General features: G+C 32.6%; 1 protein-coding gene across 2 annotated transcripts in view; it reads right to left on the minus strand.

Annotated features, from left to right (window-relative positions):
• The window catches only part of LOC143232652 (CUGBP Elav-like family member 4), a 442,146-nt gene extending 428,937 nt beyond the window's left edge, over nucleotides 1–13,209 (minus strand). For both annotated transcript variants that reach the window (XM_076468313.1, XM_076468312.1), the window contains exon 1: nucleotides 12,963–13,209. In XM_076468313.1, coding sequence (XP_076324428.1) covers nucleotides 12,963–13,188 — 226 coding nt within the window. In that variant the 5' untranslated portion in view covers nucleotides 13,189–13,209. The remainder of the gene's footprint in view (nucleotides 1–12,962) is intronic.
• Nucleotides 13,210–15,038: the final 1,829 nt, after the last annotated feature.

Here is a 15,038-nt window from a genome sequence, read left to right on the forward strand (position 1 = left end):
CAAATACAACTTCTAGTGCTCTTATAATAAAAATAAAAATAAATAGCTAATCATAAAGTATTAATTCACAAAATAAATGAAACTGATAATATCTAAACCCAACAACCTTTAATATCATGACACACAGCAAAGCATATATTACAAATAAATAACCTAAAAGTATATGTAGAGTACATTTAGTAATTTATAAATACTATATTATGCTAACTATTAACCAGAGTTACTAATTTGAATATAACTTTAAATTGTATCATTTAAATTTTCTGATTACAAAGCTCCAGATATATATACATAGTTCTTCTAAATGAAAAAGTTGTTCTGAAAAATCAGATATATGTAAAAGTGAAGTTCACTTAGCCCTGTATTTAAATTGTATTGCGACTTTCTTATATCTAATAACCAATAAAATAAAATAGTATTATATTAGGAAAAATTATATCTTTTATAAATTAGCATGATTATATATGCAAAAAACAGCTGGTATGAATAGAGAAAGAATTATGTAGAGGAGCGAGCAACATTTTGACCTTCTTCGGTCATCGTCAGGTTCATAAAGAAATAAAGAGGTAACTGACCAATAGCTGATCACATGTTTGAAGGCGGTTGTGTAATTGAATGTAGGAATGTAGAGGGCGTGCTTAGATGTTGAATTATATTTATCAATATAGGTATAAAAGTGTTCCTTAGTATTGGTTTATTTTGAGCTTAAGTTGCTGTATAAGTAAGGTTTCTTTAATTTTGAGTTTGTTTATGTTTGTTTCTTTATTTAGTATTTGGATGATTTCTATGGTTATGCTATATTTATTTGATTTGTAATGTTCGAAAACGTGCGAAGGTGACTTTTTTGTGTTCTTTGAATCTGGTTTCCATTTCTCTACTTGTTTCTGCAAAATAGAAGTCGTGTTAGTTATCAGCATGAATTTAGAAAATGTTTTTATACATCGTTATTTAGATTTGTACTTTTATCAGGTTTCACACAGAAATAATACAGAAGAAGGAAAAAGAAACAAGGAAATATATTTAAGTTATAAAGTACTTATAGTGTATATTTCAAAAACATTAAATACCTCGTATAAGCTTTCAGCATCCCAGTGACACAGTAGTGTGTTTGCTGACTTATGCAACTATGCCTATAGTGGGGAGAGCACAGACTACTAACTCTTTGTGTAGCTCTGTTCTTACTAACAACCAATATAGACTTCCGAAATTTAATTTTTTAATACGGTACGTAACATATTTCAAAAAACTGCTTTTGATTTAATTTTCTAACTGCTTTGGATATACATGAAAATTGACAAATTTGGCTTCTTTGTTTGCAAAATAAGAATGAAAACTACCGGCTGCGGTCTCTAATTTTAAGATTTCAATCATAGAGAAGTCAACCGACTGGTAGCACCCACTACCGACTCTTGGGCTATACTTTTACCCAGAAACTAGTGGGAGTTACTAACTCATTATCACGCAAAAGTGTGAGAACGTACGGAGTTAGGTTTCGGTTTCGCGATCTGTAGATTGCGAATCAAACGCCCTAACTACCAGGCTATGTCTTGCCAGTTTGATAGGTAACACTTTCCTAATATGAAGAGATGCGTATATTTTCAGTACCGATAAAACTTGTATTTTTGATTATACTATAACTCTTATTTATTTTTGAAAGAATTGTTGCTAAATAAATAGCATTCTAGCATTCACCTAAATGGATTTTAGGAAAAAAACAAATTGCTATATCAAACCTTTGCACGTGCAGAGTCACGAAATACATTTTTTTGTCAGTTCGATTGCATAAATCCATGCATCACAAGCTGCGTTTAATGTGAACGTTCAGACTACATAAAATATTACTGTATAATTTGTTACTGTTTTCTGCCTTGAATCCAAACTGAATTTAATGCACTAGTGAGAACTCCTTGCTTACAGTTTATTTTCGAAATCACTCAGTCTTCTCTGAAATATTTTTGGAGGAATAGAAAATTGTTCTTTGGAATGTACTGAGATTTATCTGTTGTACGTTTTACAACTATTCCTGTAACTTACAATGAAAAGAACAAGAAAACGGGCATTCTTATGTTTTATAAAGTCTGGCATTTCATACACATTATATAAACAGATGTAAAAGCAATCTTCAAAAACCATTATTGTAGCATCTCACGTTACCTTAGAAATTCATTATTTAAAAATAGTGTAGTGGGTTGTTTTTTGTTGTTATTTTTTGCCTTGAAATCCAACAAGCAGTGTAATATATTTAAATCATACTTATTTCAGCAAAATCGCACATAGTAAAATAATCAGAAATACATAAAATGTTATTTGTCTTTCATGCTTCAAAAACAGTTATATATATTTTGGTTATTCTGTTCAGTCATAGTTTTGTCATTTTTGCTTAATATATGAAATTATAAGCATGAATACTTATAAGGTTTTATTTGTTTATAATTACGCAAAAAACCTACACATTGACCTAACTGTGCAGTGTCCGTAACGGGTATCGAAACATGTTTTTAACATTATGAGCCTTCAGACTTACCACTGTACTAACGAAGGAGTTTTGTATAAAACATGATATTTGCAGCTGTATAACGTAGTGAGTAGCCGCGTGATTCTAGGCACGTACACTATACATAAAAGTAGCATTGTATAATAACATAAAAATGTTTACGGTTTTATAAAGAATATTTCTCCAAACACATAAGTCCAATTTAATTCCTCACGTAACATAAAAATGTATTATCAGTATTTATTGGAATGCTCAAAATTTTGTTTTCTATTTATTTTAAATTTAAAATATGTAAGATCTGTCAAAAGATAAATGTTATTCGAACTTTAATGCAATATGTATTAAAACTTATGATAATAATACAATTTAAAGCTAAGACATTCCACAATGATCGTTCGATGAACTATTTACATCATTCAAACAAATATGGTATTTTTAACTGTTTTATTGCGTATGTGTGTAGTTAAATTAACGTCGCTAAGGTGGAAAGTACTGTTAAGAATGCAGTTCAATAAACTTGTGAAAACTGGTTGTTTTACCCACAGTTCTTTATTCTTGTCTCAGATCTATACTGTATACAGAGACTTTAAAATACACATATTCCCAACAGTGTTATTCTCGTAATAATACTTACTTTTCTTTCTATCCACGGAATGACGTTTTGTCGTTCATTGGTTATGGCTGTTATCGCGTAGAAGCTAAACATGAACCCCGCGTCACGTCTAATAAATACCTTTAGAAAATGCAACCACAGGTGAGAAATTGGAATCAGTATCAGAGTTTGTCGCCCTAAAACATGCCTCATGTTAACGTGACTAATTTCTAGAAACTTGGTCAGTGGTGATTTCAGTACTTGAAAGTTTGTTTATTGTTTATTTATTGAATTTTCCCACAAAGCTGCACGAGGACTATCTGCTCTAGCCGTCCCTAATTTAGCAGTGTAAGACTAGAGGGAAGGCAGCTAGTTACCACCATCCACCACCAACTTTTGGGTTACTCATTTTACCAATAAATAATGGGATTGTCCATCACATTATAACGCCCCCACGGGTGAAAAGGGAAACATACTTGGTGTGACGGGGATTCGAATTCGCAAACCTCAGATTACGAGTCGAGTGCCTTAACTACCTGACAAAAAAGTTAACAGTAAATACAAATAATCATATAGGATGAAATAGATACCCATTTCCAACTTTTCAGAAAAACTGTCGTTAAAAAAAGTTTAATCTAATACTCTAAGCCCTTAAAAGTATTAGTACCCAAGGGATAAATTCTTCTAAGTAGCTTATATTCTATTTTGACCAAAGTATGAAACATAGCTAATGTTTAAACGTGTTCATTATTTTTGTTTTGTTAAAGCGCAAAGCTGCACACGAGCTACTTGTGCTATGCCTACCACAAGGCTTGAACCCACATTTTATTAAGGTTAAAAGCTCTCGAGTCTTACCACTCAACTAGTTGGAACTATATTTGTTTTTGAACAATTGCTAAAAGTCCGATGTATTTTCTAAAGTTATATTTTTGAATATTTCTTCCCTACATCATATGAAGATATGTAATCGATACATTTTCAATTTCTTACTCAATATACAGACATTAACTCAAGCGGGTTGCTTTGAGTAGCACACTTTAAAAAGTAGTCCTTAGATATATTCTGTGTAAAATTCCAGTGATAATTCGACATACAAAAAAAAGCAAAAAGCTAGAAAGTGAGACTGCGAAATGAAGGAGACAGATTTATCATTAAGCGCATTTAAAGCATATGACGAAAACTGTAGAATAAATAATATTGACATAGAAGAACCTATTATCAGATAGCTGTTGGGCACGTGAAAAATACTAGAATAGAGAATAGTAATGTAGATGCATACATCAGAATCACTAGACGGTTATGGAATGCATGACACAAAACTATATAACAAAAATAAGTGATGGTAGCACATGTAATATCAGATAGCTGTAGGGCGCAGGAAGAAATTCTTAGAGAAAAGAGCAGTAACAGAGATACATTTAAATTTCAAACGGTTTTGATGGAGACACATCTGTCACTCAACGACTGTAAAATCGTCTTATAACACTTCTAAGAATGTTGAATGTTCTTGTTAACCACAGTTTTACTTAGGTCGAAAGAATTACTTTCTACAAAACCTACTAAGTCCTGTTTCAGCTACTCACTCTGACGTAAATTTTCCATGAATAACAGATAGAACTAAACAAGAAAATGCTTAGATGTTTCTCTCATTTGGAGAATTATATATGGAACAAATAGAAGACGTACAATCAACACAGATTCTTTCACGTTAATAATAAATGTTCAAAAGTACTATTAGCATAATGTGAAGGTACTTCTAAGCTATTACTACAACTGTTAGGACACCTAGTAAAGGCAGCCCATCACTCCTAAAAACGGACGACAGTATTTAATGGGTACTTGCAGCCTTCAAGCACCTTCGAGACTTCTTCCCTAAGCTGTCTGAGACAGAGGCCAAAGTTGGTGTCTTCGTTGGACCACAAATAAAGAAGATCCTGGAGTGGGCAGGATTCCCCAAAAAGCTCAGTAGGAAGGAAAAAAGATTGGGGCAGCTTTATCGCAGTGGTTCTAGGCTTCTTGGGCAATCACAAGTCCGAAAATTATGTGGAACTGGTTGAGGCTCTGGTGAAGAACTACGGGAAAGTGGGCTGCAGGATGTCCCTGAACGTCCATATCCTTGACGCTCATCTTAATAAATTCAAGGAGAACATGGGAGCATTCTCAGAGGAGCAAGTCGAGCGCTTCCACCAAGATATACTGGACTTTGAACGTTGCTACCAAGGATCGTATAACGAAAACATGATGGGAAACTATATTTGGGGGCTGATACGTGAAAGTGATTTACATTACAGTCAAAAATTTCGAAAAACTACTTACTTCTAAACATTTTTCCTCATTTTTGTATAACTTTAGTATAAATACATGTAAATCTTAATACATATGTTGTTTTATTCAGACCTTATGTAAACGAAAATGTGCAAATTTGCCCGTTTTTACATATAAAATAAGTTAATTTCTAAATTTCATTATCCAGGTCACAAAAGCAAAGTTTGAAAGGAATAATGGCTATTTTCAGTTCTTTTACAACATAAACAATTAACACTCCTACGAAAAGTGGGGCCTAATAGGCCCCAGAGCAACTTGAAAGGTTATTAATATTAGGCTAATAATTTTGTATTTAAATGAAATTGCCAGTTAAATCCGTTAATGAATGGATTAACGAGATTCCCACTGTCCCTATCTACTATCTAGCGAAACCACAGCCAGGGGAACGGGCTTGGAGAAATCAGGACTAGAAACGTCTTTTCGTAGGAGTGTTAAGAAATAACACATACTATCCAGGAACAAAATTTGTGTTACATAGCGTCATTATTGAATGAGAAATACGGTAAACAAAGAGTAATGTAGCACAAAATAATTATTAAATATGGAATACGGTCAACAAAGAGTAATGTAGCAACAAATAATAATTTAATACAGAGTAAAGTTAGCGCGATGTAACATAACTGCAGAAAATAAGTGAATAAAAGGTACAGTAAACGTAAAATAATGTAACAACAAAAATAAATGAATAGAAGGTACAGTGATGGCTGAGTGATATAGCAGCAGTGAATAAGTGAGGCTGCGAAACAATGTAAAAACACAGAATAAGTGAATGCCTTCACTCTTGGGAAATGTCTTTAAAAGCTTTTCACAGCAGGTAGCAATAAAAAGCGTTTTCTTTCTCAATTTACCACAGTAAACCTAGTCTGTTATTAAATAAATTATTAGTTATCAGAAAAAATTCTTTATTGACGAGTTTTGTACCGACAGGAAACACCAGGACACACTCATAGTTGGTGTTTTATATTATAGATATACATCCAATAATGAAGAATATTTTGTCCAAAAATACATACTCCTAAATCAGTCTATTTCTCAGTGTAATTAACAGACAAAACAGTGCTTCTGTTCTTCGAATACGAGTCGTTATTTTGAGTCGCATTCAACACCAGATCCCACTTTAGTTGCATGTTTGTTATTCACTCGGTGTGTTAAATCTAACGCTCAAATACAATAGTTTCATCCACAGCTAGTTGACAAATATACTATGAGGTTTTTCACATCCATACTAGACCAAGAAAAATATACAGAAAACTGTCTTTAAAATATCACATTTGATCAGTATTCCATTCTTATCAGTGGCATTTGTGATCTACTCCTTGCACTATACGCAAGTATCTACTTTTCAATGGATTTCCATGATGAAACTTACAGATTACTTTATCTTACATTATACGAGTGTAAAGACAAAGGGTGCGAATTTAAACCTGTTTCAAATGTTGTGTCAGTTATAGCGTGATTTCATCTAGATCCGAGATTTCCATTTTTGGAATAAGTAGATAAAATATCTGTATTTGCACCAACTAGATAACATTTCATACATTCATTTCACTGTGAACTTTTCCAAAATACTCAACATTTATAGATTTTATTAAAAAGTCCTAAGGCATCATTTTAGTTGATGCAATATAGTTATGGGATAATGTCCAACTGTGTTTTTCTCAAATATTTTTTAAATGTTATACAAATCACGGCAATTACAAAATGGTGATTTTGCACTAAACCTAATGGAAGAATAGTGATTTTAATTATATAACATAAAAAAAGATTTGACTTAAATAAGCTACAAATAATGGAAATATGCCTTAGGGTGAAAACACCAAAAATCAAAAGGTGTAAAGAAAATAATTATTGATTAAAATCGCGTCGGGCTGAGTAAAGAGGGATAATTAACTTTCGAAATATGGAACTGATATATTGGCGTTGTTTTTAAAGTAACAGTACTAATTCTGTATAAAGAATTGTTCTAACTACGTTATAACGTCAGTTTTGGCTTATGCTGTAACATTTCGAAAATAAACATGACTTTCAGTTCGGTACTTGACAATTTTAGCCTGAACGGCACCTTATGTAAAATATAGAAAACGGCCAGATCATATACCCCATGATTCAGACATAACCATCCTTAATTTATAACTGCTAACCAAAGGATAAGTAAACAACCAACAGCAGCAGCCGCCTACATAGCTACTTTTAAACCAGTAGTAGGATTGACTGTGGTTATAACACACGTCCCCATAGTTGAAAGTTCTGAGAAAGATCAGCGATTTGAACCTTGGACCTTTCGAGCCGTAACCTGTTTAACTACAAGGTCACGCTTGGCTCAAATTATACACAAAAGCATAGAATATGTTTTTACTTAATGATAATACAGCTCTTTTTACATATATTCATGAACGTCAATAACAGTCTTGTCAAACGGTTACAGTAAATTATAAGATAGAGATATAATAATATTAACTTACTATTGTATACTCTATTTTAGAGTAAGTTGAACCAGGAACACTAATATCAGATAAAAATCAAGTGTAATAGAAATTAAAATGTTCACTTACATGCTCTACTTATGAAAACAATTTAATCTATAATTGTGAACTTCATTCCATGACTCAGTTGAAAATATTCTTTGTCTTGTTATTTTCTGATGTTGCAACGTGGCTAAACTGATGGAATCACAGGAGAAACTGATAGCTTATAAATGTTATTATAATGGATCTTGTGATGTACACGTCCAAGACTCGGATCTTAGAAACTATCGGATCGATCATCACTAACCATAACTGGGTATTATTTTTATAACTAGACAGCATTTTTATAGCCTAGCAATAGATAAAATAATTAATATTTACACAAAAATCATATGTTTCAGACGCGGAGTTTAGCCAATAAAAGTTCCACAGAAAAGAGCATGTTTTAGATTTAACCAATAAAAATTACAAAAAGAAGTGAGTTTCAATATAGAACAATAAAAAACAAACTTAAAAATTATTTGTTTTTCTTTAATGAAAATCTCGTACGGGCTGCAACAGAAAATTTTGTTTGTTTTTGAATTTCGCACAAAACTTCATGAGGGCTATCTGCCCTAGCCGTCCCTAGTTTAGCAGTGTAAGGCTAGAAGGAAGGCAGCTTATCTCCACCACTCACCGGAAACTCTTGAGATACTGTTTTACCAACGAATAGTAAAATTGGCTGTCACGTTATAACATTCCCAAGGCTGAAAGGGCGAGCATGTTTGGTGTGACGAAGATTCGAACCTGCGATTCTTGGATAACGAATCGAATGCCTTATCCACCTGGCCATGCCAGGCTGTAGAAAAGTAAGATTGTTTGTTATGAATTTCGCGCAAAGTTACTCGAGGGCTATCTGCGCTAGCCGTCCTTAATTTAGCAGTGTAAGACTAGAGGGAAGGCAGCTAGTCATCATTACCCACCGCCAGCTCTTGGGCTACTCTTTTACCAACGAATAGTGGGATTGACCGTAACATTATAACGTCCCCACGGCTGAAAGGGCGAGCATGTTTGGTGCAACCGGGATTCGAACCCGCGACCCTTGGATTACGAGTCGAACGCCTTAAAACGCTTGGCCATGCCGGGCCAGAAAAGTAAGATATTTTCATTGATAACTGAGTCTACAAAGAAATACTTCAATAAAATCTACTCCGTGATGTAATGCTGTGGTGACAGCTCATTTTAAACTAAAATTTCAACAAATTCCTTTCTTTTATAGATGTTGAACATTACTGAATGTCAAATATGAGTACACTCTTGTAAAAATGTCAGACAATTCTAGAAAAGGCCGCAGGTTCAATAGACACATTTTTATCTTCTCAAAAAACCACAACTCTTATCGAAGTCAGAATGGTACGATACTGAAAACGATCTGTCGACATGAATAGCGCATGCGTATTTATCCATCATTTCCGAGTGCCTAGCATCAACAATAATAGAGCATTTTAATGAAGTGGATTGTTATAGCTCCTAATCACGAGAACTAACGTGACATTTCTCAATTTTTAAGTTGATTTTTATATTCGTAGTTGAACGTAAAGTGCATAAAGAACTTTAAACAAAATATGTCACACTGATCTTATTTTTGTGTGATTGTTGATGATATTACATCTGAAGAAAAATAACACAATCCAAACGTAAAATATTTCGCTAGAACCTAATACTGTGAATTACCAAGTTCTCTTTGTGTTCAATCTATTCAATATTAACGAAACAAATTACCCTTTCTATACGCAAATAAAACAAAATATATTTAACTCTCTATGGAATCATTTAGGTATTATTATTTAAAGTACCCTGCTGGTATAGCGGTAAGTCTACGGATATAAAAGTTTAAAATCAAAGGTTCGGTTCTTCTCCACTGTGGCTTTGCTATAAGAAAAAAAAAAACACAGTATTATTTAAATTTATAATATACATATGGTGATTTTTTATTATGGATTATTTTTAAAATTCTGCAACAGAAGAAACATTTGTTCTTAACTTTTAGTATAAAAGAGTTCGCTGTTTAAAAAGAACTATTATAATGAAGCTATTATTACTGTATCTTGTTGTTTATTGACCGAATTGATATTAGATTTTCAGTATCATAAAAAGAAATGAGAATTATACATATATATGAATATATTAAATTGAATACTAATTTGTAGAATATCTTAAAAATCAGACAAACACAACTTTTATGGATGTTACGTAGTTCATTTAATACTAAATAATTTAATATCTTTCAGCGCTCTTTTCTCACGTATATATATATATATCTTCTAAGAACTGTAACTAGATTCAAAATTTAATTTATGTCCTTATTTAATAAGAGTTATAAAATGGTTGTGTTATGGTTTGTTTTGAATTTCGTGCAAAACTCCACGAGGGCCATCTGCGCTAGCCGTCCTTAGTTTAACAGTGTAAGACTAGAGGGAAGGCAGCTAATCATCATCACCCATTTAACTCTTGAGCTACTCTTTTACTAACGAATAGTGTAATTGACCGTAACTTTATAACGCCCTCACGGCTGAAAGGACGAGCATGTTTGGTGTGACGGAGATATAAAATGGTATTTGTTATACGCAATTTGACAACAAACCATCTACCTTTTCATTTCTCAGTAATGTATTCATAAGTTAAAGTTCAGTCTACTTAAATTAATTAAAATCTAATTCTCCTTTTTTGGTCGATTTACATTTTTTTATCATTTATTTAGGGTAAAGAGCTAGTTAAAAGATAAGATACAAACCAGTCCACTCTTATGCAAAATATTTCTCATCTACTGTTCGTATATATAACCCATCATTCTACATTTATTATAATAAATTTTAAATTATGCCCCCTATGTGATACATTTTTGTTAAGATACATTCATTTGATTTTTGCATAGTAATTGTAGAATACATAACTAAAATACTTGTTTTTAATTTACATTTTAACAACAGCAATTCATCACTTATGTTAGTTATTATTCGGGCATTTGCCATTCAAATTCGCCCTCGCTAGTACAGCGGTATGTCTCAGGATTTACAACGCTAAAATCAGGGGTTCGAATTCTCTCGGTGGGCTCAGCAGATAGCTCGACTTGGTTTTGCTATAAGAAAAGCCATTATTTTTTAAAAAATTATTCTAAAATTCTTTTCTAAAATTATTTTTTATTCAACAAATAACTGGATTTTTTAGAATGTTTCTCTACTCCTTTAAATATATGGTATTTGTAGTCAGATTTAATATTATTTTTTAGTTAACTACTTGATTTTTCTTTTCTTTCAACGCTTAAACAATAAAACACGTTTTTCACATTTTAAAATCAGTTATGAGAATTTAAAAAGCATTAAAATAACTGTATTTTTTCTTGTAAATTTTAATAATTAAACTCTAGTTTTCTTCTTTTGTTCAACGTAGTACTCATGTTTGCTTTCTCTACCTGTTGGTACCGTGTATCATCTCGGGCTCCTCTACGATCGCGGGCTCGATATCCTGCGAAGGAAGTATAAATGGGGGCTCAACCAGTGTAAACTGTGTTTTCTTTAGAAGTCCCCTTTACTCCACGACAAAATTCGCTCACAATGAATACAAAAACCAAAAGGCCTGGCTTCGCCAGGTGGTTAAGGCACTCGACTCGTAATCCGAGTATCGTGGATTTGAATGCCTCTCACACCAAACATGTTTGCTCTTTCAGTTGTGGGAGCGTTATAATGTGACGGTCAATCCCACTATTCGTTGGTAAAAGAGTAGCCCAAGAGATGGCGGTGGGTGGTGATAACTAGCTGCCTTCCCTCTAGTCTTACACTGCTAAATTAGGGACGGCTAGCACAGATAGCCCTCGAGCAGCTTTGTGCGAAATTCCAAAACAAAAACAAGCGTATAACGCTCAAAACGAGATTTTGATACCCTAAATGGGCAGAGCACATTAATAACAAACAAATTGAGAATAATTAATATAATAAGGTTTTGTTGTGTGTTTTTTAATACGACTGTTAAATGCGTTTGGATATTATGTTTTTGGAATCGATCTCAAATAGAGGTGTTTAGTTAGGAACTGACTCCATAAAAGCTTGTAACTTACAGGCGTCATATTATTAAGCACATAACGAATCAAACCCATCCTGTAAATAAATAATACTGTCTACGTCCTAGAATACTATTACAACCATTTTATTTACATTGACCAGTCGGGTTCGAAATAAAAATATACACAATATAATAAATAAATGGTCGTATAGAAAATGAAAGCTCATTGGAACACAAGTACCACACTCCTATAATACGAGTTATCAGAGACATTCAGATGAAGATATAACCAAATCACTTAGATATACAAAAATGTGAGTAACAAAACCTATATGTAATACAATTCACATAAATAGATATTAACAGATTCTATCTTCCCTTAATACTCTGTAGTATCTGCAAGACTGGAATAAAGAATCAACATGAGACCAGCTAAAAGAACAAGTTACTCTCTTGACGTAACTCTTATTTATATAGTTTTCCATACATATAAGTTTTAATACTTAAATATCATAAATGAAGAATATATCAGTAAATTTATAACACTGAGTTAGACGCTGAATTATGCTATATTTATATATATATATATATATATATATATATTACTAAAATGCTTCACGGTGCAATCCAACAGTTAAATATGTTTCATTTTAAGGCCTTGACCAAAGAAGAGTTATAAAATACTAGCTTAAAAACTGGCTTATTGTCAAAACCACTCCAGACAAAGAACGACTGGAATGAAATGCGTAGCTTGTTGTGCCTGGAAGCCGAACTTCCTGGGAATTCCCCATAAACAATAAAAACGAACACAGCTTATAGATTTGTACCGCGCGGCCACTTTCATGTTCGCGCCTTTGGCGAAGCTCGTGAGAAAACTGTCAACAACGTGTTCTGTCTTATTGTATCAGGAAAGAAAGTTCACATTTTGACAAAATATCTATCTTCATCAAATAATCGCCACACATGTGTTCTTTGCTACATGATACAATAATATAGTTCAATTTATATAAGAATTAATGAAAATAATAATTATGTTAAATTATCATACCTTTGTGAATGCCTGTGAACTTGTCTTTTAACACTGTCAACTCAAATATTTTTCCGAATTGTTCAAACAGTGGACGTAGGTCGTTCTCGTCTAGATTTCGAGGGATCTGTCCTATAAACAATTTAATGGCATCATGGTTTTTCACTGGTATCGTTGACTCGTGATAGTTCTGCGGTCGGCTTAGACAAGTGGCGGGCTCTAGCACTCCGATCTGTAGTGTCGCCATGTTGGATGTCGTGCAGTGTGCTCTTCGCCGTCTAGCATGCACTTGATCCGTGTTTTGACACGCATGCGCATCCAGTAAGATAACGCTAGATGTAATTAGTCATTTGCTAAAGTGATAAACTAAACTGCACTTATTGTGCTTCTTTGGTGCCTTTTTCATTATTAGAATGAAAGTCGTTACAAAACATTTGTATATAGAATACTTAAAAAAGCGACAACAAGTAGCACTTTATTCACAGTTTTCGGTCTTATTTTCTACCCTTTTTGATATTTTCTATTGCAGTTAAATGCATGTTGAAGACAGTTTATAGAACATCTAAATTATATTACGTTTTGATGACTTGTGATATTGTTACTGAAATCACAAATCACAGTGAACTGTAACACTCTTGCTGTTCTAGAAGACATCCTCGTCAGAATAATTCAATAACATTTTTTATGTGAACTTATTTCTTTAATCTTTAAGAGACGAATGGAGTAATATTTCTTAACAGAAAGTTCATGAGCCACTGTTTCTTAACACGTTGACTAATATTTAGCAAATCACCATCACTAAATTATGTCTATAGGAATTCTTTTTTTTTCTTTCGTTGAGTTTTATTTGAATTAACCACAAACTAAACAATGATCTATCCGTGCCCTTTCCACCATGGGTGTCGAAACCCGACTTCTAGCGTTGTAAGTCCGAAGACATACCATTGTGCCACCGAGAGGCGTTTCGTCGAGAGTAGGAAAAAAGCATTGTGATTTAATCCAAGTATGTGTATGTATAGTGTTTATACTTTCAAAGTCTTCTAAAACTTTAGGTCTTACACTTTTATTACACAATAGAAAGGATGTTAATAAATTAGAAGCGTATTGAACTTTGCCCTTTAGAGTTTTTCAGTTGTTTTTCAATGATTGATTAATGTATTTTCGAATATGGGTTCCATCCCTCTAGTGCAACTTAAAGACTATTCTAACTGTTAGCTGGTGTCCCTTAGAAATGTATTAATTATTACAAATCTTATAGCACATCGCGCTAAATATTTATTGTTATATATTTTCTTGAGATGAATGATAATAGTGAAGTGCCTCATCAAACTTTGCTAACTAAAACTTTAACTTTAATTATTTGTTTTTAAATATTTGTGTAATACATTTCATTTGTTTATATATATATATATATGCATATTATTGTTTGCCTATCTTGCTTATTACATTTTCTATTTTTCCATTTTGCAATATTAATAATACTCAAGTTATTAAAAATCAATCAAGACATATTTCAATGAATGTAGAATAAAAACTTCATCTCTTACTTTACCTCCTGCACTTTAGTTCTGTATTTTTAATCAACTATTATATCCTAAGTAGTTAGATCTTTGTATTTTTAGATTTAAAGACTTGAATATTCTTTATAAAACAGGCTAAATGAACCTCCGATTCACTTAATAAATCCTTGGTCTCGTTTTCTCGCATTTACTCTGTCGCAGGTATCTCTTTACAACTGTCTAAATGACTTTAATCTCATTATAAGGACATTATAACTTAGAAAAGCATTTTAAATTGGAAATGCATTATAAGCTGTTTAATGAGTTTACATTAATCTTGTTTCTATGGACATTTGTAACAAAACAGAATACCAAGATATTACTTATTTTAGATTAAAAGGAAATACAATAATTTTAAATGTCTCTCCTTTCCAAACAGGGATGTTTACAACGCTGTTCGATTTAAATGATGCGCTTATTTACAAACATTTAATGAATGTGTGTATGTATGGTAACATGTTCTAGTACAACAAACAAGTTACGACACATTAATTATTCGTGTTGACTATTCTTACATCTCGCATATAACTTCTATTCC

This window comes from Tachypleus tridentatus, chromosome 11 (assembly GCF_004210375.1).
Source record: "Tachypleus tridentatus isolate NWPU-2018 chromosome 11, ASM421037v1, whole genome shotgun sequence".
Classification (NCBI taxonomy): domain Eukaryota; kingdom Metazoa; phylum Arthropoda; class Merostomata; order Xiphosura; family Limulidae; genus Tachypleus; species Tachypleus tridentatus.